General features: G+C 50.2%; 1 protein-coding gene and 1 long non-coding RNA gene across 10 annotated transcripts in view; one reads left to right on the top strand and one right to left on the bottom strand.

Annotated features, from left to right (window-relative positions):
* The window catches only part of LOC145712417 (uncharacterized), a 10,834-nt gene extending 5,495 nt beyond the window's left edge, over positions 1-5,339 (bottom strand). For all 3 annotated transcript variants that reach the window (XR_014137134.1, XR_014137135.1, XR_014137136.1), the window contains exon 1: positions 5,254-5,339. This is a non-coding gene — a long non-coding RNA (uncharacterized LOC145712417). The remainder of the gene's footprint in view (positions 1-5,253) is intronic.
* LOC144614273 (pleckstrin homology domain-containing family M member 1-like) lies at positions 1,587-24,321 on the top strand. 7 transcript variants are annotated; one of them, XM_078437051.2, is made up of 8 exons: positions 1,587-2,872; positions 8,602-8,690; positions 12,157-12,404; positions 14,139-14,765; positions 20,448-20,674; positions 21,604-21,762; positions 22,608-22,708; positions 23,978-24,321. In XM_078437051.2, exons 2-8 carry the CDS (start codon positions 8,643-8,645, stop codon positions 24,161-24,163), a joined length of 1,596 nt encoding a protein of 531 aa, XP_078293177.1. In that variant the 5' UTR covers positions 1,587-2,872; positions 8,602-8,642; the 3' UTR covers positions 24,164-24,321. The 7 variants fall into 7 exon arrangements, 5 of the variants coding, with proteins under 5 accessions (XP_078293177.1, XP_078293179.1, XP_081650851.1 ...); XR_014137129.1 differs by lacking the exon at positions 1,587-2,872 and adding an exon at positions 5,331-5,445 and having other exon boundaries at positions 22,630-22,782; positions 23,978-24,067; XR_014137128.1 differs by lacking the exon at positions 1,587-2,872 and adding an exon at positions 5,331-5,445 and having other exon boundaries at positions 22,608-22,782; positions 23,978-24,067.

Raw genomic sequence — 24,321 nt, 5'->3', positions numbered from 1 at the left:
CTAACCACCAATCAAACTTAGAAGTTTCTATCTCTGGTGCCATCTCGAGGGGCCTATGAAAACCACTGACTGTGGCAGTGGTCTCAGGCCCACACTTGCTGGGTTGTGCTGGGCCCTGCGCTGTCTTAGGGAAGGCCTAGAAAACAGTATGGGGTAGAGCCGGTATTCAAACCTAAGCATTCCCGGCTCCAAAGCCCACTTGCTCGGCCACTGAATTATGCTAGTTCTCCAGCTAGAATCAGAGCTGGGTGAGGATCCCACCTGTAGTAATTATGAGTTGTATGGCCTTGGGCCCCCAAGTTCCTTAACCTCTCTTAAGCCTGTTTTATCATCTATGCCCTGGGGATAACAATGGTGCTTACCTTCAGGGTGGTTGCTAAGGATAAATCAAAATTCCTATCTGGCAAATAGGAGCCTCTATTTTCCACACCTGTTAAATGCCTTGCCCTTCAGCTCCTAGGTTAAGGAGAGATTCTCACATTTTCTCACCCTTTAGATCCACGGGTGGTAGGGCAAGAGACAGAAAAGGTTTGGGTCAAGGCTAAATTCTTGGACCTCATCCCAGAGTGACTCTCCAGGGCAGGGGCAGGGTTCAGGAATCTACACCTTAGACCCCCGAGAAATTCAGATGCCTGCAGTCCTCCTGCCTGGCTTTGAATGACTATGCGTAGTGCTTGAAATCTGACAGACCAGTGCCTTTGTGAGCGTCTGAGCCCTTCCTGCACTGGCCTCCAGCTGTGTCTGTGCCTCCTCCCTTTCCCCATTGCCCAATCTGTCTTTATCTCCCCCTTCCATTCTAAGCCCCCTCCCCTTACTCTGGCCTTACTTCCTAGCTTCCTCTCCACCTCTCCGTGCACCCTCCCCTGAGCTCAGTCTGCATTCCTACCCACCAGCCGTTTCTCTACCAGTCTCTTCGCCGGCATTGCCCTTTCCTGTGTCCACCCGGAAGGCTCAGATAAAAGTTGCTTCCGCCAGGATAACCTTCAAGGCCTCTTCTCTGTGGGCACCATGGCACTTTGCACGTACCTTTATTATTGCTCAAATAACAAGGTAATGGGAGATTTTTTTTTCCGGCCTCAGATTACCTGGTGGACTCGTGGCCCATGAATGGTGGAAATGTGCGCCAGAGTAAGATGGAGAGAGGAAGACAAGCCCGTAGACTTTGCAGAGGGGCCGAGAGGCCTGAGAAGTAAGAGAAGACCAGGAGACAGGGGCTCCTGAAAAGATAGATAAGAGATTACCATGCGGGGTTCCCACAGCTTTTGCAGACAGCGGCTGCGCAAAAATTCATTGGAAGAACTGAGGAATGTTGCTGGCTCCATCTGGGGGAGGGCATGCTTGTATCAAGACACTGATGCTCTTGATGTGCTATAATTATAACCAGAAACACTATCCTTTTGCCCAGGAAACTGGATTTCCCAGTAAATTCCTTACTTTCCAAGTTGTTTAACGCTAAGATAATGCTTTGCTTCTGTGTCCTTATTTATTTATCTTTAACGTTTATTTACTTTGGAGAGGGAGAGCACAAGCGAGGGAGGGGCAGAGAGAGAGAGAGAGAGAGAGAGAGAGAGAGAGAATCCCAAGCAGGCTCTGCACGGTCAGCGCAGAGCCCAATGCAGGGCTGGAACTCACAACTGTGAGATTGTGACCTGAGCCGAAGTCAGACACTTAACCGACCGAGCCACCCAGGCATCCCTCCGTGTCCTTATTTCTAACTTTCTGTTCAACTGTTAACCATACTAAATGTACTCAGATTCATCTAGTCTAAAATCGAGGAGAGGTGGTTCTCGCTCCTAGAGACAGAATTATTGAAGAGGCAGCCCGCACACACTCAGGTGCCACATCTCCAACAGCTGGTTTTATAAATGGAAACAGGCACTGGGACCCCTTCTTCTCCCCTTCCCAGAAAGGCTGATGGAGAGCCTGGCCCAGATCAGTGGAGCTTTCTTCCAAGAACTGTCCCGTTCCCAGACCAGCCCTGTAGACACCCCCAAAGTCCCCCTGGACCTGCAGGTAGCAGTACCTCTCCACCCCAGTACTCACCCCACACTCAGGCCCTAAGATCCCATTTGACCTGAGCCTGCAGGTATGAAGTGTCCAAAGCACAAGACATCTGTCCCCACCCCCACCAACACACACTCTTGACCTTTTGTTCTGAGTCCATGTGAAAGAGAAATGTCAACTCTACCAAGTAAAGGAAACAAACAACTTGCTGGCTAGATGAGAATAACCAGAACCTTAAGCTTCATGCCTGGGGGCTGACGGGTACCTAAAGGTGCTCCCTTGGTGATAGGGGTGATCAAAACCTGTATGCTTTTCCTGAGAACCACCAGGCGGGAAGCACCACCTGCACTGATGCCCTCAGGGAGGCAAAACTAGGGTAGACGTTATTGTTCCGATTTTACAAGTGGGAACCTTCCGGGCAGGAGGCCAACAGACAGCCTCAACGGTAGATAGTGCTGTGCCCAGGCAAGGTCATGAACCCAGAAGGCGGCCGGGATCTAGTGAGACGCAGACACTGCTGGGGGCGGGCAGTAGGACACGTTCCGCCCGACACTGGTGGGCTAGCCTGGTGGCCTCGCCTCTTCGTGCGCATCTCGGGTCGCAGAGTCCCCAGCCTCCCAGATCACTCACCTGCTCTGGGGCTGGTAACTTGGGCTTTCCTGAGCGCTGGCCCCGCCCCGAGGCTCCGCCGGCCCTGCGATTGGCTCCGCGGTCCGGGGGCGGGGCCGGACGCCGAACCAACGTGATGGCGTCAGGCGCCGCGAGCGCCCTTTCCTGTTGTCCCTGGCCGGGAGGCCGCAGCGCCTGGTCGGAGGCTTAGGGGCTGCAGTGGCCAGGAGTGCCCCGCGCCCCCTCCCCGCTCCCTCTGGTGAGTTAGGGGTCAGAGGGCGAGGAGGGTGAGAAGGGGACGGCGGGGCCGAGACGAGAACGGGCGATGGGTCACCAGCCCTGTCCGTGATCGCAAACCCTTGGTTGCTTTGAAACTGTCCTGCTTCAGAGCCTTTTCCCTTCCCGGCCTGAGCCCCGCACCCTACCCCACTCGGACCCGAGCCTTCAGCCCAAACAGCCAGTGCTGACCGACCCGTCCCCTTCCTCTTCTCCACCCGTGACCCGAGCCCAGCCCTTACCCTCACCCCTTCACCACTGGTCTTGCGTAAGTGCAGCCACACTCGACCCCACGGTAGCCCACTTCCAACCCCTAGGACAGCCACTTCCCTCCGCCTCCCTCTAACGCATCTCCTTCTCACCCCTCAACCCCTTTGGCAATCCCAGTGCTCCACGCAAACCTCCTCGAGCCCCCCCTCCCCCTCCCCGTCTTTCTGGCTTACCCCCTTTCAGGCTCAGCTTTCTTATCCCAGCCCCCCTGCTCAGCCCCCCAAGGTCTGCTCAGCCAAAACACCCACCTCCCCCCACTCATTTAATACCTACCACTACAGTAGATGCCCTATTGCGCTTACCGCCCTCTTCTTGATAACTCTGATCTCAGCCCTATCTCAAGTCTTGTATGTATCTTCTTGTCCTCACCCACTCAACCCCTAACTTCCAAGCCCACCGCATACTTTCTTTCCATCCCCAGCCAGCCTGAGGACACTTCATTCCTGAGTCTTTGCTAAACCACCCCCCAACTCTTGCTGCCCTAGTTCCCACCACCCCTACCCAATCTTGTTAGATTGACGTCTTCCTATCCCCATTTCAACTCTTCATCCCAGCTCTGTGCCCACTCTTCCCTTGATGTGGTCCCCATTTGATCTGAGAACCTAGTGCAGTCCCCTGCCAACCCCACCTGCTTTCTCAGAGCCAGGCACTTGCCGAACACCTCAATTGAGGCAGGGCCTCAGATGGTAAGTAAGTGTGGAGGAGTAGAGATCCTTCTCCCGTGGGTCAAGTGCTTTTCCTGGATGTCAGGCCCCCTGTACCTGTCCTTAAGGATTGTATTCCTGGCATCCATATTATATTACTCGCGTTGGCTGCTGGAATGATAGGTATCATCCAAATACCTGGAAGGTGAGGGAGCTACTCATTCAGCTGGGGCAGTGGAAGCTTATCACTTCCTTTTGGGTGACGATCTGGAGAAACTCAAGCGGTTCCACTGTGTGGGGTTGGCTGTGGTCACAGAATCATGTCCATGTGCATTGCCCTGCCGCTCAGAAAGGACCCTCACCCAGTGCTCCTCCTGGCCAGAACTGGTTGTAGATTAGTCCCGCTACCGAATGTGCCAGAGGTGACGTTACATGTTGTGAAGAGTAGAGATGAGTGGATCCTGGGGACGCCGAGGCCTCCGTGGAGGCTGTTGAATTGCTTCCTCTTTTTGCAGGTGCTGGGTCATTGAGTTTTGACCATTTTGATTACCCATGAACACAGAGAGTCAAGTTATCTCAGAGTAGCTAGACATTCTTGAGGCACCCAGGCTCCATGGTTAACATTTATAATCTCCTGGGATTTGGGGGTGCACATCCCCTCTAAGTTCTGGTGACCAAACTCCAAAGGATTGGCCATTTGACAGCCATTGTAAAGGACCCCAAAGAAGACCCCTTGTCTTTGCTTGCATTTATAGTCTCACGCCTTTGAGAATCGGATGTCCTTTTACCTTCAATATCCCCTTCCGTTAAGGTGTGATCTCTGAAGGGTTTCAGCCTGTTGGCAGCTTGGTGTAATGGAAGGAGTTCCGCAGTGACCCCACCACTGAGAAGTTGTATACCTCAACTTCTTACAGTCTGAAACGGTCTGAGCCTTTTTATTTTACTCATCTGTTCATTCAGCAAGTATTTTGTGAGCACCACTGTGTGCCGTGCACTGTTTGAAGCATTAGAAAGACAATGGTGAATGAGTCAGGCAAAGGTCCTGCTTTCATTCACTCAGAGTTTGGTCCTTGCCAGAATCTTAAGGGATCTGGGACAAGAATATGGGAGAGATGGGTGTTGTTGGATGGAAGGAGGGAGGGAGGAAAGAAAGATACCCAGTGTTCCTAGACCTCACATTTCTGGCCTCACCCACTAGCCTTTGGACTGGGAATCACGAGCTAGAAGTTGCTTGCCCTCCAGCTGATATTCAGTTGCTTTGTCGCCCTACCCACCCCCCCCCCCCACACCCATCCCACCCCCCACAGGGCTCTTGTCTAGAAATCCAACTTTCTTCAGGTAGAAGGAGGTGCTGTTTACTCAGCACTCACATGTCTGAAGTATCAGCTGTCTTTCTGAATCAGAAGATAACTTTGTCATTTGTTTCCAGCTGAAAACCCTGACTCATCACCTGGTACAGCAGCTGGAGGGCTTAAACACCGGCCTGTTGTCGTGCATAGCCAGGTGCAGGATCGGAGTCAGGCCGTAGAGACGAGGCTGTCGCGGATGGCGGGGAAGTCTCTAAGAAGAAGAGGTTGCTGTTTACTGATGAACGGAGTGTTTCGAAAGTGGTGAAGCCAGGTTATCCATTTCTTCTTTTAATGTAAGTCTCATCTGAGTCCTTCTCCTCTTTTCGTTCTTCCTTAGTCTCTGGAGGAAGTGAAATTGGATGTTTATAGAAGGCCAGGCAGTATCACGAAGAGAATCAACCCCAACGATTCCTTCCTGTGTGTTGGAACATTTGAGGAGGGACAGCTCGGAAACCTGGCTGCCATGGAAAGGACCTGTGGTCAGCTAGTTGGGGCCACAGATCTGATGGGCAAGATTGTTTCTTGTCAGTGTTAGGCCTTCTTTGATAAGGTGGAGCTTCTGAAGAGTCTGTGAATAATAAGTTTGCCTGAAACTCTTTGAACCAAGGACCTGGGACAGTATGAACTGACGAAAGGCACAGAGCTTGGAGTGAGAAAATTCTGTCCCTCACCTGAGGCATGTTTCTACTGAGCCTCAGTTTTCTCTTCTGTGAATGAGGGATACTCATCCTTCTCTCACAGGATTGTTTTAAGAATTAAATGAGGATAGAGAATGAGATCCTGTGCCAGAGTGAACCAATACAGAGGGGCAGAGGTAGACGAAGGGTGACTTAAGAGTTTCCTAAAGGCACACGGCACTCACCTTTTCTGCTCCACTGTATCAGGGATGTTTGAACTCTCTACTTGCTCTCTTTCTTCTGGGTCTCCTGAAGACCCACCCCTCTTTCGTTTGCTTCTTGGTGTCAGTGAAGACAGCTCTGAAGATAGAAAGTGAAACCAGTCCCATAGCATGGTAGATGGGGGTCTGGCTCACCCAAGGAGCCTGCTGGAGTGCTGACCTAGCAGTCAGGAGACCCAGAGCCCAGAGATCTCACATCGTAGATGGTCGTGGTCCTGCCTCTGAGCCATTTCCTGCCTTCCTGAGGCGTTCTAGAACCGACAGGCCTATGTAGGGAGCTTTGGCTTCCTGCAAGGAAAGATGTGCCCGGAACTTTGGCCTGACCCCCACGTCTCAGTTCTGTTTTGTGAATTGTCAAGTGGCAATTCTTCTAGGTTTCTCTGCACTGTTGTCCTTTTGTGACGTTCCTGACACTGTTTTAGGTCACAGTTGTCTCTTGTCTGGCCCTGCTCTGACCTCAGTGTCAGTTTACTTTGTTTTTTCAGCAGACCCTGACTTGGCCAGAGCACCCACTTAATGATAAGCCTCCCTCCCTCCAGTGAATATTATATTCAGTGAATTAGTTGATGAGGCCTCAATGGTCTTCCTCTTCAGATTGCTGAGGCCCAAGCCTTGAGGCCGGCTGAGGGAAGGGCAGTTTTAGGGCTTGAGGCTCTGTCTAGAAGGGCAGGCCCCCGGAATTGCCAGAGGGGATTGGATGCCAGGGTCTCAAAGCCAGCGAGCCTGAACTTGGCCTGCAGGGCTGCGTAGGGTAGCCTTGAAGAAACCCAGCCTCTAGGATCAGGCACGGTTTCAGGACCGACTCTATAGTATGTCCCCTTCTCCCGGTGCCCTGGTGGCCAGAGCATGGAGCTGGTCTCCAGCGAAGGGTCCTGAGGATTCCCAGTGGGTAGGAGCTGGGAAAGTGGTGGAGGGAGAGACAGTCTGATGGGCTGTGGCCAGGGGCTAGTGTTCCTCCTGTCAGTCTGTTGTGCGCTGACCAGAGCTGGTTTCGTGGGGGCCGTCCTCCACACACCTATCTGCCTTTGCATGTCCTTACTTAGGAAGGTCGGCGCTGGGTCCTGTTCACCCTCTGCCGGATCCAGAGGCCAGGGCTTGAATCAGAGCGTCTTTCATCATTTAGGGCCACCCTGCCGTTCTCCATGCCTCACTGTTCGCCTGTAAACCTTTCCTGCCAGACTCAACCCTGATGCTCCCTTGCATCCCGCCACCTGGGCCCCCAGCTGGAGAGCCCTCCTCCCAAGACTTCCCTGCCCCCTCCCCAGCCACCCCTTAGCCCTAGCTCACACCCGCCTCTTCCAGAAGGGTGGATGTCATCCTGGCCGAAGGTGGTAGAGCCCGCCACTGATCAGCCCTGGGATCTTGGGAAGTTCCCTGACCTGGGTCAGCTTTGATTTATCTGGATAATAAAAGAGCTCGCCTAGGGTGGTTACAAGGAATGAATGAAGCAATGTGTGTAAACAGTACAAAATCCATTCATCATGCCTCCATTTGATAACTTCTTTGGGCCATAGGTTTTTGAGAACAGAGACAGCGATGACCTATTTTTTGGTGTCCCTCCATGCTCGGCAGCGTGGTCACTAGAGATCTGTTTAGATGGGAATGTGCCTGCCCAATCCTGGTCCGTCCAAGTGGCTGGGGCGGTCCAGGCGAGCCAACAGCCACCCCCCGAGGCTCAGGTTGAGGCCCCCCCCCCCCACCTAAGCCACCCCCGGGGGGGTGGGGGGGAAGCCAGTGCCCTGAGGGATTTACCTGTGTACTGACTTCAGGTAGTTGAGCGGACTCATTCAGACAGTGGCCTTTGCCTATAAGGCTTGGCCACATCCAACCGGGGTAATAGATACCATTTATCCTTAGTACCGTCAGGCCCTGTGCTGGGCGTTTTCCACATTCATAACCTCCATTTGAGACGTCTGCCGTGGTGCCCCACCTAGCATGCCTAAGTGGTTAGTGGCAAATCGAGATTCGAACCCGTGTTGTTTCCCTTTAGGCGTGTCCCTGTGCTGCTCCAGCTGGACCCTCGTGCCTGGAGGGGAAGCAGCTATGTAGCAAGAGGCCCTCCCTTTGGAAACTTCCTTCAGTTGTGCTTGTCCCTGCCGAGCTGGCAGACATCGGGCTGGCACAGGAGTCAGAGGCTCCAAATGTGAATTGTGAGCCCCTGCTTCCTGGTCCACGTGGGCTCTTGGCACCTCCAGCGGCAGCATCCCCCTCGCACCCTTAGTTCTGTATCCAAATCAGCCCCTCATTCCCTGCTTTTTTGTGCCAGCGTTTGGTGTGGCATACAGAGGCCTCTCCATGCCCTGATTAGGGTGGACCCACCCATGGCACATAGGATTCCCCACCTCCTGAGATCCGAGCCCTCAGATTTCTTCTCTTCCCTTGTTTCCTTCCTTAAAATCCACTCTTGGCTTTTACTTTTGAATTCAGAGGCCTTTGCATTGCAGTTTGAGGAAGATGGGCTGACCCTCTGCCTGCTGGGGGGAGGGGGAGAATTGGCTGGGGGTGGTGAGCTGGAACCTGCTCATCTGGCCGCCGCCGTCTGTCTCTGCAGGTGTCATGTGATTCTCCGAGGGAGCTGCAGTGTGAGCGGAAATGCTCTCGGTGGTGGAGAATGGACTGGACCCCCGGGCTGCCATCCCGGTAGGCAGTCGGAGAGGCTCAAGGGTGGGGAAGGGGGCACGGGACAGCCATGTCATTGGTTTTCCTCACTTTGAAATGAATGAGTACTGTTTGGAAAGCGAGGCTTCGGGCTGAGAAAGAGTTATAGCAGAAGCAGGCTCTGAGGAGATCCTGCCCTTTCTAGAACATCTTATTGGTGATAGAATGGGAATTGATAAAAAACAACGGATTTTAATAGGGGCTGCCTGAAGACCAAGGATTTCTCAAAGGAAGTCATACATATGGGGCGCCTGGGTGGCTTACACGGTTAAGCGTCATGATCGTAAGCAGCTCATGGTCTTGCAGTTTGTGAGGTCAAGCCCTGCATTGGGCTCTCTGCTGTCAGAGCAGAGCCTGCTTTGGATCCTCGGTCCGCTCTGTCTCTGCCCCCTCCCCCACAGGCACATACATGTATGCACATTCTCTCTCTCTCTCTCTCTCAAAAATAAGTAAACATTAAAAGAAGGGGCAGCTGGGTGGCTCAGTCGGTTGAGCATCCGACTTCGGCTCAGGTCATGATCTCACGGCTCATGGGCTGGAGCCCCGCATCGGGCTCTGTGCTGCCAGCTCAGTGCCTGGAGGCTGCTTCATATTCTGGGTCTCCCTCTCTCTCTCTGCCCTCTCCCTCCCATGCTGTCTCTCTCTGTCTCTCAAAAATAAATAAACATTAAAAAAAAAAGAAAAAAAAAAGAAGGCATTAGGGTGGCCTGGGTGCCTCAGACGGTTGAGCGTCCATTTGGCTCAGATCATGATCTCACGATTTGGGAGTTTGCTGCTGTCACTCCCTAGCCCACTTTGAATCCTCTGTCCTCCTCTCTCTCTCTCTCTCTCTCTCTCTCTCTCTCTCCCTCTCCAGTCAAATAAGCAAACAATAAAAGAAGTATATGACCCATAAGTCATATGAAAAGATGTCTAACATCAAAAGACTGCATACTGTATGACTTCATTTACACAAAATGTCCAGAATTGGCAAATCCATAAAGACAGAAAGTAGATTAGTAGTTGCTAGGGGTTGAGGGAGAGGGGACTAGAGAGGAGTGACTGCTCATGGGCACAGTGTTCCTTTTTGAGACAATGAAAATGTCCTAAAATTAGGTAGTGGCTGTAGTTTCACTATTCTGTGAACATACCAAAAATCACTGAACTGTATAGTTTAAATGAGTGAATTTTAGGCAATGTAAATTGTGTCTCATTAAAGCTGTTATAAAGAAAAAAAAAAAAAAAAACGGGCTCCTGGGTGGCTCAGTTGATGGAGCGTCCGACTTCGGCTCAGGTCATGATCTCACGGTCCGTGAGTTCGAGCCCCGCGTCGGGCTCTGTGCTGACCGCTCAGAGCCTGGAGCCTGTTTCAGATTCTGTGTCTCCCTCTCTCTCTGACCCTCCCCCGTTCATGCTCTGTCTCTCTCTGTCTCAAAAATACATAAACATTAAAAAAAAAAAATTTTTTTTTTAAAGAAAAAAAGAACATTCGACTTTTCAAAGAACATTAACATGAACTGTTTGGGCTAAGATAAAAATAAAACAGTAAAATATTTATCCATAATCCTATCAGCTAACAGTTCAAACCAGGTTTTCTGTATTCCCTCCCAATCCTTTTCCAAAACACATAGGTAATTTTGACATGCTTATACTATGACAGAACTGTCTTTATCTTTCCAAAGGATTTTACATATATGTATTTTATAATTGATTTATGTAACAGACCTTAACGGAATACTTACATGTGTCAGGAACCAAGCCAAGTGTTGAGGATGCAAGAATGAAAAAAAAAAGCAAGTCCTGCCCTCAGAGTAATCCCCCCGCCCCCCAACTCCTGTGCTGTAGGTCAGGAAGTATTCGTTCCGTTTAACAGATGAGGAAATTAAGCTCAGTGAGGTTAAGTGAAATGTCTGTAGTGACCCAGCTGTTGACCAACAGAGCTGAGACTAACATCTGCCTCTGACTGCCAGGTCAAGGATCTTTCCTTTTTTCTTTCTTTCTTTTTAAAGTTTATTTATTTATTTTAGGGGCGCCTGGGTGGCTCAGTCAGTTAAGCGTCCTATTTCAGCTCAGGTCATGATCTCACGGCTCGTGGGTTTGAGCCCTGCATCAGGCTCTGTGCTGACAGCTCAGAGCCTGGAGCCTGCTTCGGATTCTCTGTCTTCCTCTCTCTCTGCCCCTCCCCCCTCCTCATACTTTGTCTGTCTGTCTCTCTCTCTCTCTCTCTCTCTCTCTCAAAAATAAACATTAAAAAGATATTTTTAAATAAATAACGTTTATTTTATTTATTTTGAAAGGGAGAGTGAGCATGAGCAGAGGAGGGGCAGAGAGAGGGAGAGAGAGAGAGAGAGAGAGAGAGAGAGAGAGAGAGAATCTCAAGCAGGCTCCACACTGTCAGCACAGAGCCAGATACGGAGCTCAAACTCAAAAACCGTGAGATCATGACCTGAGCTGAAATCAAGAGTCAGATGCTTAACTGACTGAGCCGCCCAGGTGCCCCTAGGATCTTTTTTTTTTTTTGGATTTTTTTTTTTCAACGTTTTTTATTTATTTTTGGGACAGAGAGAGACAGAGCATGAACGGGGGAGGGGCAGAGAGAGAGACACAGAATCGGAAACAGGCTCCAGGCTCCGAGGCATCAGCCCAGAGCCCGACGCGGGGCTCGAACTCACAGACCACGAGATCGTGACCTGGCTGAAGTCGGATGCTTAACCGACTGCGCCACCCAGGCGCCCCCCTACGATCTTTCTTAATGTGGACCATGCTCCTGTTTTCTTGGTGTTTTTATGGTTCTAAAGTGGCACTTGTTGCCTCTTCATGGAATCGTAGACCCCTAAACAAGGTGGAAAGCTTCACCCCTGCCCTAGATGGATCACCCAGGCTCCCACACCTGTAACTATGATGGAGCCGGTATTTAAACACAAGATTTCTATGGCTATCAAATCACTGAAGTTCGGTTTAAAAAGCAAAACAAAAGAAAAATATACAAATATCTTTGCAAAAAAATAACTATCTCTGGGTGGTATAAGTACGTAATTTTCCTTTTCTCCTCTATGCTTTGTCTCTGTTTTCTTTCTTTTTTTAAAATTTTTTCCAACGTTTATTTATTTTTGAGAGAAAGAGAGAGCGTGCGTGCGTGTGCAAGTGGGAGAGGGGCAGAGAGAGAGGGAGGCACAGAATCCAAAGCAGGCTCCAGGCTCTGAGCTGGCAGCACAGAGCCCGACGTGGGGCTCGAACCCATGAACCGTGAGATCACGACCTGAGCCGAAGTCGGACGCTCAACCGACTGAGCCACCCAGGCGCCCATCTTTGTTTTCTATGATTAGCTTGTGCTAGTTTTGCTGTATACACACCCACAGGTAGACGTGAGCACGTGTGTGGGTGTGCGTGTATTTGGTGATAAGCACTTACCTTCCAGGGGTCACCGCAGGATCTTCTAAAGGCCTGTGTTATGTCTGACACCGACTAGGTCATCAAGAAGAAGCTAGTGGGATCTGTGAAGGCGTTGCAGAAGCAGTACGTGTCCTCGGACACAGTGGTCACTAGCGAAGACGGAGATGCCAACACCATGTGCAGTGCCCTGGAGGCCGTATTTATCCACGGCCTGCATGCCAAGCACATCCGAGCCGAGGCCGGAGGGAAAAGGAAGAAGAGCGCCCACCAGAAGCCTCTGCCTCAGCCTGTCTTCTGGCCCCTCCTGAAAGCTGTCACCCACAAGTGAGATCAGCAGGGGAGGCTTTGCTTTGGGGAGGAGCTTCAGTGTGGGTGACCCTGGGCTCTCCCTCTACAGCTATATGGGAAAGCAGCAGAGATGCTCTGTGTTCTAGAATGGAGATGGGTGAGATAGGGGTTATTGTTAGACCAAGCCTCAAGAGCCCCTCAGCGCACAGGCAATGGCCTGGGGCTGCTCAGGCCCCTGGCTGGTCGCCTTTAGCAGGAGCCGCCTTTTTGCCACACCGTGGCAAAGTTGGGTAGTTGGAACAGAGAATGTGTGGCCTGCAAAGCCTAAAATCTTTACTAAGTGGCCCTTAACAGAAGAGGTTTGCTGACCCTGCCTTGGAATGTTTGAACATCTCTATGCTAAGTATTATATCCTAACAGGCTATGGCATTTTTTAAAGACGTGGAATCCAGATCATCTGAATATCCACCCTGGGACGTTTGCCTCTGCGTCCCTGGCCCTAACTGCCTGGGCTTTGGAGCAAGCAGCTGCTGGCACGTTGCCTCTAAGGGCTATTAAATGCCACCTTCAGCCTGAAGGTGCCTTGTCAGTCTGTATCTTCCTTTTCATGCTGACTGCCACCGCCCTATCTCAGGTTCTTACCTCACTCCTAGGTGGCAGTGGCTTTCTGATTGTCCCCCTTATCTCATTGTGTCTGTCCTTAGGTCAGGCAGCTGGTCAACATTTATTGAGCTTAAGCTAACCCGAGCTCATTCCCTGAGCCCTGTGGAGCACGCACTCCTATGGGCGAGACGTGCTCAGGGCACTGTGATGGTCAGAGGAAGGGCATTTACATCAGACCAAGGGTTCGGGAACTGAGTTGGGTACATGATCTTATCCCGAGCAGCCCACCCAGAAGTCTGCGCGACTGCGGTCAAGTCATTTCCCGGTGTAAAAACTCTCAGGCTCCCCAGTGCTAGCCTGGAGTCCCATTCACTTCGTTGGGGCCCCGGAATCTGTATCCTGACCAGGTTCCCAGGTGATTCTGACGCACAGCCAGGTGTGGGGACCCTTGCCCCACCTTGCCTCACCGGTTGGATGCTCAAGACCCTGCATCACCTGACTTTGCAACCCAATCAGCCACTCCTCCTCCTCCCCGTGCTGTAACGGGAGTGCTCACCACTCCTGTTACACAGCTGCTGCTTCCCTACCCTTGGTGCCTTTTCTCTGTCAGTCCTTGGTGCCTGAGGTTCCCCTTCCATCTTTGCGGCTTGAAATCGCTCAAGGCCCAGCTCAATGCCTTGCCTGTGCCTAATCCCTATGCCTAATCCCGCAATGCCTTGCCTAAGGCATTGTCCTTACTGCAACCTGGAAGTGATTGCCTTCCCCCCACCCCAGCTCTACTGACAACAGGGTTCACTTCCGTGTGCCCTTGAAAGGTAGTAACCTGGACTGAGGGCAGGACCATGTCTGTATCCTGTATCTTCACAGCTCCAAAGACCTGGCACTTAGGGGCTCATCACATGTATGCCGGATGAGCAGGTGATGTCAAGGGCGCCTGGGGAGTTGAAACTAAAATGGCAATTATCCTGCATGACAGTAACCTTGAAAAAGTGGGGAGTTGTAGCTAAATATTTCTCAATTCCCTGTAGAACACTGCTATCTGAGATATTTTCCCAAGCCTGTATATACTTGCAGTCGTTATTACTGGCTCCTGCTCACCAGTGGATAAAATGATCCTCTGTGATCTGAACTCACTTCTTGAAACAAGCCTGTCCTCTCCACCCCCAGGCACATCGTCTCGGAATTGGAGCACCTGATCTTTGTCAGCACGGACGTGGGCCGCTGCCGGGCCTGGCTGAGGCTGGCCCTCAATGACGGCCTGATGGAGTGCTACCTGAAGCTGCTCCTCCAGGAGCCCGCCCGCCTGTGCGAGTACTATCAGCCCACAGCCCTGCTTCGAGACGCCGAGGAGGGCGAGTTCCTCCTCAGCTTCCTGCAGGGACTGACGTCCTTATCCTTCGAGCTCTCCTACAAGTCCGCCATCTTAAACGAGTGGACGCTCACCCCGCTGGCTCTCTCTGGGCTTTGCCCGCTCTCTGAGCTCGACCCCCTCACCACCTCTGGGACAGAACTACAGCGGAAAGAGTCTCTGGATTCAATTTCCCATTCCTCAGGCTCGGAGGACATCGAAGTCCAGCACTCAGGCCATAAGATCCGACGGAACCGGAAGCTCACGGCCTCCTCCCTCAGCCTGGACACCGCCGGTTCATCCCAGCTGTCTTGCAGCCTAAACTCTGATAGCTGCCTACTCCAAGAGAATGGCTCCAAGAGTCCAGACCGTTCCGAGGAGCCCATGTCCTACGACTCCGACCTGGGGACAGCAAATGCCGATGATTCAGACCCGTCTCTGCAAGAGTGAGTGTCCTTCCCCCACTCCTCTCCTCCCCCTGCCTTCCTTCCTTCTCCTCTTCCTCTTTCTCTCCCTCCCTATAGCATGTGATTGCCTGTCACTGAGCATTGACCTCTCTAAGGGCATAAAGGAAAAGGGGATCGTGGCTCTTCCTCAGGGACTGGAGTTGCCGGGACTTGTAACTGGAGGCAACATGGGGCAGCGAGGAGAATGGATTCAGGGAGGGCTCAGAGCTGAATCAGGCTCCAGCTCTGCCCCTGGCTGATCTTCGACCAGTTACCTAATTTCTCTGAGGCTTCGTGTAAAATATTATTGCCTCTAGGGCGGAAACCAACGGTTCGGAGTTAGATATACAACTTCCAAAAGACGCAGTGAAGCCCAGCGCGTCTGGGTGCTCCGCTGCGACCTCCCAGAAGGCCTCTGAAGGACACAGACCCTGAATGAGGCCTGGAGGAGGTGGTGCACAAAAGGGGCCAAGCGAGTGAGTGGAGGAAGAGCACAGGGAGCAATGAACTTGACTAGAGAAGGGACGCTGGGCAGAGCTGTCTCTTTAAAAGAACTTTTTTCTATTTGAGTATTGTTGACACACGGTGTTATATTAGTCTCAGGTGTACAAGGTAGTGAGTCACCATCTCTCTATGTTGTACCATGCTCACCCCAGCAGAGCCTTCTTCGTTCAGGCCCTTTTTAAACACTCATTTTTTAATAGATTTATTTTTATGGTAAGAAAAAAAAGTCTACCTACAGTGAAACGTCTTCTCCGCCTTTGTAACCATAATTATTAATTCCTTACATCTTTCTTTTTCTTTTCTTTAAAGTTTATTTATTTATTTTTGAGAGAGAGAATGAGCAGGGGAGGGGCAGTGAAAAAGGGGGACAGAGGATCTGAAGCAGATTCTGTGCTGACAGCAGAGAGCCCAACGTGGGGCTCGAACTCACGAACCGTGAGATCATGAGCTAGGCTGAAGTCAGACATTTAACTGACCGAGCCACCCAGGCACCCCCTTTACATGTCTTTTTCTGATGTTTCTAAATGCATCTAACAGATATGAATAGATCTGTTAATAACTGTTAATATCTGTTAATAGATCTGTAATAGACTTTTTAAACGTCTTTTATATTTCTTATCTCTGCCCCATCCCCACAAAGCTATTATAAATATACTGTTTGATACCTTGTCTTAGAAGAGATCAGAATTTTTGTTTTGGAGCTTCATATCAGTTTCTTAATTTTTTTTCCCCCCTATGGCATGTGTTTCCATTGTATGAATGTACCTTAGTTTATTTGACCAGCCCTGTATTTACTGGACACTGGAGTTCACTCTTTCTGTAAATAACCGTGTGTATGTGATCTTTGAATTCTATGCAACTATCTCTGTTCAGTAAAGTCCCAGAAACAGAATTGCTGAGGCAAAGGATAAATGAATCTACAATTTTCATAGATAATCGCCTGTTTACATTCTGTCAGGAATGTACCTGTGCCCCCTCGGCCTTGTAGGCAGAAGGTATTATCAAACTTTTGGATATTTGCTCATCTAATAGGTAGAACATGATAAACTTTTTTTTCAAGTTTATTTACTTGTTTTGAGAGAGAGAGAGAGAGAGAGACAGCAAGCGAGCATGAGTGGGGGAAGGGCAGAGAGAGAGGCGGGGGGAGAGAGAGAGAATCCCAAGCAGGCCCCTCGCTGTCAGTGCAGAGCGTGATGCAGAGCTTGATCCCAGGAACTGTGAGATCATGACCCAAGCCAAAATCAAGAGTCGGGCTGGTACGGAGTGAGCTTAGAAGACATCTGTGAGGAAACAAGGCCATTAGGGCAGCCATCTTGCCCAAGCAGCAGCCTGTGGGTGGAGGAACCTAGGCCTTTGCTCTCAGGAACATACACCTGCTTTCAGGGGAAAGATACGCATGCACACACCCACCACACACACACACATGCACACGGTGACAGAAATAGCCCCATTCTGTGTTTTCATGGCATTGATAGTTTTTTTTTTCCAATGTTTATTTATTTTTGAGAGAGAGAGAGAGAGAGACAGAGTGTGAGCGGCAGAGGGGGAGAGAGAGAGGGAGACACAGAACCCAAAGCAGGCTCCAGGCTCCAAGCTGTCAGCACAGAGCCCGATGCTGGGCCTGAACCCATGAACCACGAGATCATGACCTGAGCGGAAGTTGGATGCTTAACCGACTGAGCCAGCCCAGGTGCCCCATCCAGTTCTTCACCAAGCTTCCCACCACCTTAGATTTAATATCCATTGATGATTCTTGCCCAAACTAATCTATGATGGCTGCAGAGTGATGATTTTCCAACCTCATGACCACCTCCACGTTTATCACTCACCATCTTATTGTCAGGAAGAGCTCCAACCCCATCCCCGTTATGTATCTGTTTGTCTATTTATTACTATTAAGGACTCAGGGATTCCTATCTCTTTCACTAGATTATAATCTGTCCCTATCCTTATTTTTTTCAAAGACGCTCTAGGCCCAAGGTGGGGTGCTAACTCATGACCCTGAAACCAAGAGTCGCTCGCTCCACCAACTGAGCCGGCCAAGCTCCCCTGTCACTATCTTTATTTGTGTCGATGGCCAAACTGTCCCAGACTACCTTAGAAACCATTCTGTATTAATTCTGTAGCTACGATACCAAAAGCGTAAGCAACAAAAGAAAAGATAGAGAAAACAGTCTTCATCATCATTGAATTCTTTTGTTTCTAAGAATACCATCAAGAAAGTGAAAGGCAACCCACAGAATGCGAGAAAATATTTGCAAGCCATGTATCTGATAAAGAATTTTTTATTTTTTATTTTTTTTAATTTATTGTTTTTAATTTTATTTTTTATTTGTTAAGAGTTACATGCAAATTAGTTAGCATCTAGTGCAACAATGATTTCAGGAGTAGATTCCTTAGTGCCCCTTACCCATTTAGCCCATCCCCCCTCCCACACCCCCTCCAGTAACCCTCTGTTTGCTCTCTATATTTATGAGTCTCTTCTGTTTTGTCCCCCTCCCTGTTTTTATATTATTTTTGTTTCCCTTCCCTTATGTTCATCTGTTTTGTCTCTTAAAGTCCTCATATGAGTGAAGTCATATGATGTTTGTCTTTCTCTGACTAATTTCACTTAGCATAATACCCTCCAGTTCCATCCACATAGTTGCAAATGGCAAGATTTCATTCTTTTTGATTGCCGAGTAACACTTCATTGTATATATATACCACACCTTCTTTATCCATTCATCCATCGATGGGCATTTGGGCTCTTTTCATACTTCAGCTATTGTTGATAGTGCTGCTATAAACATGGGGGTGCATGTGTCCCTTCAAAACAGCACACCTGTATCCCGTGGATAAATGCCTAGTAGTGCAATTGCTGGGTCGTAGGGTAGTTCTATTTTTAGTTTTTTGAGGAACCTCCATCCTGTTTTCCAGAGTGGCTGCACCAGCTTGCATTCCCATCTGATAAAGAATTTTTACAACTCAATAAAGAAGGACAAATAACCCAACTAGAAAATGGGCAAAAGATCTGAATACTGAATTTCCCCAAAGATATGCAAATGGCCAAAGAGCACATGGAAAGATGCTCAGCGTCATTAGCCACCAGGAAAATGCAGATCCAAACCATCATGTGTACGACTTGGCACCCATTAGGAGAGCTTTGATCAGAAAGACAGTTAATAGCAAGTGTTAGTGGCGGGGGGGGGCGGTGCTGGTGGGCTCAGTTGGTATAGAGCATGGTGACTCTCAACATCAGGGTCATGGGCAGAACCTACTTAAAAAAAAAGAGTAAATTGAATTAAAAAAACAAACAAGCGTTGGGGCACCTGGGTGACTCAGTCAGTTGAGCCTCTTGATATCAGCTCAGGTCATGATCTCACAGTCTGTGGGCTCAAGCCCCGCATTGGGCTCTGCGTTGACAGTGAGGAGCCTGCTTGGGATTCTCCCTCTCTCCCTCTCTCTCTGCCCCTCCCTAGCTTTTGTGCACCCTCTCTCTCTCTCTCTCTCTCTCTCTCTCAAAATAACTAAATAAACTTTATAATTTTTTTTTTTTTTTAAAGTAACCAGTGTTGGTAAGGATGTGGAAAAGCCGATGGCAATGTAAAATGGTACAGCCACTTTGAAGTCAGGCAGTTGCTCCAAAGTTGAAACTTGAAGTTACTCTATGGCTCAGCAGTTCCATTCCTTGGCGTATATGCCCGAAGGAATGAAAACATTTGTCCACACAAACACTTGTGCGTGAATGTTCACAGCACCGTCATTCATAATAGCCCCAAAGTAGCCCAAAAGTCTATAAAACGATCAATAGAGAGACAAAAGAAGGATTCATCACAAGGAATGAGATCCCAGTGGCTGCCACAACATGAATAAATCTTGAAAACATTGTTAAGCGAAAGAAGCCGGGCTCAAAGGCCACCTATGGTGTGACTATTTGTGTGCAGTGTCCAGGTTAGGTAAATCTAGAGAAATGGAAAGTAGGCTTGTGGTGGGCAGGGGTTGGAGGAGGGGTGGATTAGTGACAGCTAATGGGTATGGGGTTTCCTGTTGGGTTGATGAAAATGTTTTAAAATTGACCGCGATCATAGTCGCACGGCTCTGCAAACACACTATTGAGCTGCACGCTTTAAATTAAGTGATTGTGTGGTATGTGAATTATGTACTGTGAATTTTATCTCAATAAAGCTGTTACCAAGAAAGTGTTCCAGATTTGGCCAGTGGGTGCCCCTCTGAGCTGGCTCTCATGTCCATTTGACGTGCCCCAATCCATATTTTGAGCACTTTCTTACTTTCTAGCACAAGATAATTCAGACTTATTTTATACTCTTTCCTAACTCCAGCCTAGGAATCAACCTTTGTCCCAGAAGTCTTGCTTCCTATTTGGGGGGGAATGCAAAACCAAGATTTAGGCATTTATCATTTCGTTTAATCATCATGACAACCCTAGTAAGTGGGTACTGGCATATCTTCCTTTTACAAATGAGGCCCGGAGAGGTAAAGTATATTGCCCAAGGTCACACTGCAGCCCAACCTTTGAAAGCAGGCGATGTGAATCCAGAGTCCCCGCCCCTTGCACCTCCCCCTACACACACACACACACACACACACACACACACACACACACACATACAGAGTGTGAAAGTGAAGTTTATTTCTTCAACAAGGTCACTTTTACTTGAGTGACCCCAGTTTTGAGTGGAAACAAAGGTGTAGAGCTTATAAGACAGCCTCTCAGGAATTGCACATGGCAGGGTATACCCTTGGGAAAAGTCACATATCATGCGTCTGGGAGCGTGGGGTTGAGGGCAGACCAACACCCAGTGGCCTGGCCCTTCCTACGAGAGCACATGTTCAAACCCACACACACAAGTACCAGTAAAGTCCAGTGCTCATCAGTCTCCTTTGCCAGCCTCACTCCCCACCCCTGTACCCAAATGCTGCCCATAGCCAGGTGTCCTTTACAAGAGTGAGAATGGCTAAAACAGGAGAAAACCTATAGATGAAAGGAGATCAGCCTCGGTTTTTCACTGTTGACGCTGGGCAGTGGCTACATGGAGATTCATGATATTATTCTCTCTTATTTTGTAAATGTTTGAAAGTTTCTGTAGTAAAAGAAAGTATAAAATGGTGAGAGGAAAGAGAAATAGCCAGGCGGGGAGCCGTGAGTGAGCCGGGACATTTGGCTGCTGTCTCCAGATTCCTCAGGTGCTCAGAGGAGACCAGCAGCACGTCTGGGAGATCCTCGGGACCACAGGCCCTCAGCTGCACCTTCTCCCCTCCGAAGATGATGAGGATGCTACTCATGTCCTTGGTCAGCTGCCTCGTTGCCATAAATGAGGCCAAGCTCATCAGTCGCTGTGACTTGGCCAGAGTGCTGCACAAGGAGGATCTGGATAGGTTTGAGGGCTACTCCCTGAGTGACTGTGAGTGCCGCTTTCTCACACTCCCGCCCCCCCATTCCTCTTCTGCTCCTGGTCACCTCCTATGTGGCCATCTTTCCATCATTCATCTTTCGAAGCCAAGTTCAAAAAGCAGCCCTCCCCGAGAAGCCCCTCCCAACATTCTATATTCCTTCCACTGAATATTATTAACTGAGCACTTACTATGTACCGGGAACTATTTTAGGGGCTGGGGACAGAGACATCAACAAAGCCCCTTCCTTCACAGTGTTCGCATTCTAGGGGGAGAGGCGAGTCCCAAACAAACACACAAACATATGAAGCACTTCCTGGTGGTGATAAATGTTATGCAGCAGAATAAAGCCAGGGGAGTGAGAGGTAACCTTGTCCTTGAAGGGGAAGTCAAGGAATACCTCTCTGAGGAGGTGACATTGAGCAGCACCGAATGAGGCAAAGGACCGGGTCACCCAAATGTCTGGGGAAGAGCATTCCAGGCAGAGGGAGCAGGCAGTGCAAAGGCTTCGTCCTCCTCCCTGGTGGGGCTAGCTTCCTTTTGCCCAGATTTTGCACACACCTGTCTTGTGCCGTCCTTCTCGTTTTATCTTGTCTTGTGGTCCTTTAAGGGGTGTGTCTTCGTTCTTGCTGAAGGCACCAGCTGCCTTTGCCCCAGCTGAATGTCCCTCACTGGGCTTTGCACGGGTCATGGCACACAGTAGGCGATCATCAAGTGCAGGAGACGCGGATGGACAGCGGGATGATGAGCGGTTGTACTGAGGGGCAGGTGGATGGACCGAAGGGCGAGGAGAGAAGCTAATGGGTGTTTCCGGCCAGCTCGCCCCGTCTAGCCTCTTAGGCCTTGTTCCTTTCTTCTGCTTCCCCGTCTCCCTTTCTCCTCCGTGTCCTTTGTCCCTCAGTTCAGAGCCCTCTAAAAACCTTCTTCTCCCTGTTCTAAGGGCTGTGCCTGGCTTTTGTGGAGAGCAACTTCAACCTATCAAAGGTAAATGAAAATGCAGACGGCAGCTTCGACTATGGCGTCTTCCAGATCAACAGCCACTATTGGTGCAATGATCACAAGAGTCACTCGGAAAACATTTGCCACGAGGACTGCAAAGGTCTGGCCGGGGTCTCAGGGTGGGAGAGGGGAGAGGATGAGTGGGGTCTACTCACAGGACTTCTCGTCCCACTCCAAGCCTGGGAATGCACCCAGGAATGCCTTTGCTGAGCAGAGGATTTCACTAGTGGCTACGATGCCCCTCCGGTTAGGAGATTCTCCGGGGTGCAGGCTCCAGAAAGGCTCTGCACACCCAGTAACAGAGGACAGCAGCGGCCAACATTTAGCGAGAGTGTGTTGTATGCTGAGCACTTCACATGCCAGCTTCTCATGCGGCGGAAACTATTATGATCCCCGCTTTACAGACGAGCAAACTGAGGCTCATAGAACCAGTGCTGAATGCCAGACTGGTGGCCCTGAAGGCTCAGCTCTAACCATCAAGTCCTGACTTTGGTCAATGGCCTGATTGATTCGAGGCCAAGGGCAAACTCCCCACCTCAGAGCCACTCGTGGAGGCTCCACAGGTCCATGACTTTGCCCCTTACTCCCTCTTTCGTACTCTGATCAACATCCCTGCACTCTTCACCTGAAGAGCCTCTCTCATTAGGCAAGGTTTACCTCGGCCTCTGTGCTGCCTGTTTTGACATTTCCTTTCCCTAGAAACCCTCAAACGTGGCGCGAACCAGCATGTACCCTAGCTAGGATGTGTGGTAGTAAACATACATTTACTCCTGCCCCTCCTGCCCCCACCCCTAGCCACCCTTGACCTCTAGCAGCCATCGTAGGGATATCTCCATGGGCCTCTGGGAGGGAGCCCTTGCCTAATCTGGAAGGACTCAGCCCCTGGGGGGCGGGGAGAGCCGGTGTCTGCCTCAGTCTCTGGGACTGTCCTCTGTGTTCTCACAGGTATTCTCTGTCTCCCCTTCAGAACTGCTGAGCCCCGATCTTCTCTCAACCATCAACTGTGTGAAAAAGATTGTGTCTGGAGCAGGGGGAATGAAGAACTGGTGAGGAGGTCACTGTGGGACTAAGTCAGCAGGCAGAGCCCCAAGAAGGATGTAGTGACAGGAGGGGACAGGAGGCAAGGACTCCACCCCTTCTAACCATCTAGAAAAATGGGGGAGAGCGGCGCGGCTTGGAACTGGGACTTACAAGACTTGGGATCTGGGTCTTTGTCTGATGTTGTATTAAAACTGTTTTGGGCACAGTAGCAAAGGAACTTGAGTTAGCTGAGGGAGATGGCTTCGGAGGGGACAAGGTGTCTCACCGAGCTTACCCAAGGGGTCTCTTCTCTGGAAGAGAACGGAGGCGGAGCTGGGAACTGTCAGTGTGGCTTTCCTGACAAGTTTCTGCCTCCTCGTGCATTTCCTTCACTACTTTCTTTGTAGAGCAGTATATTCTGCTCCCCATTCCAGAGGACAGACTGTGGCTGCCCCCAAGTTAACGGGCTAATGTTCTGAGCAGTCACGGAGACTGGCTAGTCTCAGCCCCAGAGTCCAAGGGGCTGGGATAGAGAATCTGATTGGCTCAGCTTGGACCCATCATCCCCGAGCGGTTCAATGAGCTGTAGGTGTGGGACCAGTTAAGCAGCACCATCATGCTGGCCACGGGTGGGGGGTGGGGCTGGCCCTCTCCATAATTCGCAGCAACATTTTCTATAAAAGGTGCGTAGCTCCTCAGCTGAGCAAATACCCCCAAAGCTGTCAGCTTCCCAGTGGTAGACAGTGCAATGGTTGCTTCACTTTTCTGAGCTTCAAATTGGAGATAGATAGATAGATAGATACATAGATAGATAGACAGATAAGTTGCCTCTACAGGTGTCTGTGAGGAAGGAGGGGGTTAAGTGCCTTGTCTACTCTAAGAACACCATGCGGGAGAGACGCTGACGGCTACTAGGGATGACCCTCTCTGGAGGGAGAGTCGATAGTTGCCCCTGAGATTGACGGATTGGTTATTTATTTATTTATGTATGTATTTATCTTTCTGTTTGTTTAGTGCCTCTCAGCCTTGTAAAATGGTGCACTCCCCCTTCGGGGCCAGAGGAGGATTTGAAAACGTGGGGGCATGCTGGACGGGGGGAGGAGCCAAACACCACAGATAAGAGAAATTTAAAGGAAGGCTCAGAGGGGCCACGGGGGGACAGACCAGAGAGCGAGCGGTGAAGGGGGTTCCGTGCATTGCCGTGCTGTGCCGTGCGTTCACTAAGTGCTGGGTCATGGATGTGGAGAAGGAGCTACTAAGTAGGAAGCAAGAACCCAGCCTTCTTCTCTCCACAGGGTGGCATGGAGGTTGCACTGTGCGGGCCGGCCACTCTCCTACTGGATGACGGGGTGTCACAAGGAATGAGACAGGCGTGGAGTCATTCCAGCGTTCCTCTTCTCGCCTGGGGATTCTTCATGTCTTCTTCCTCTTGCCTCCACTTCACGTTATTTGCTTTCCTTCCCATGTTCAAAAAGGACTGACCGGAGCCCCAGGAATAAATGGTTTTCTAGGGCTTTCTCCTTGCACCCATCCAGGCCCAGGCCCCTGGTTCCTGACTGTCATTCGCGAACCAAGAGAGGACCACAGTGAAGAAGTTGTTATATTTGGGGAATTATTAAAGCATTCCTTGTGCAAAGAA

Source organism: Panthera onca, assembly GCF_046562875.1.
Source record: "Panthera onca isolate mPanOnc1 chromosome E1 unlocalized genomic scaffold, mPanOnc1 haplotype 2 h2.Chr16_ul_10, whole genome shotgun sequence".
Lineage (NCBI taxonomy): Eukaryota > Metazoa > Chordata > Mammalia > Carnivora > Felidae > Panthera > Panthera onca.
Note: the sequence above shows the minus strand (reverse complement) of the source record. Positions and strands in the feature narration are given on the sequence as shown.

Coding starts and splice junctions, on each gene's coding strand:
- LOC144614273 (XM_078437051.2), top strand. CDS start 8,643: ATGCTCTCGGTGGTGGAGAATGGACTGGACCCCCGGGCTGCCATCCCG. Junction 21,763..22,607: donor TTGCCACGAGGACTGCAAAG/GTCTGGCCGGGG, acceptor GTGTTCTCACAG/GTATTCTCTGTCTCCCCTTC. Junction 22,709..23,977: donor GCAGGGGGAATGAAGAACTG/GTGAGGAGGTCA, acceptor TTCTCTCCACAG/GGTGGCATGGAGGTTGCACT.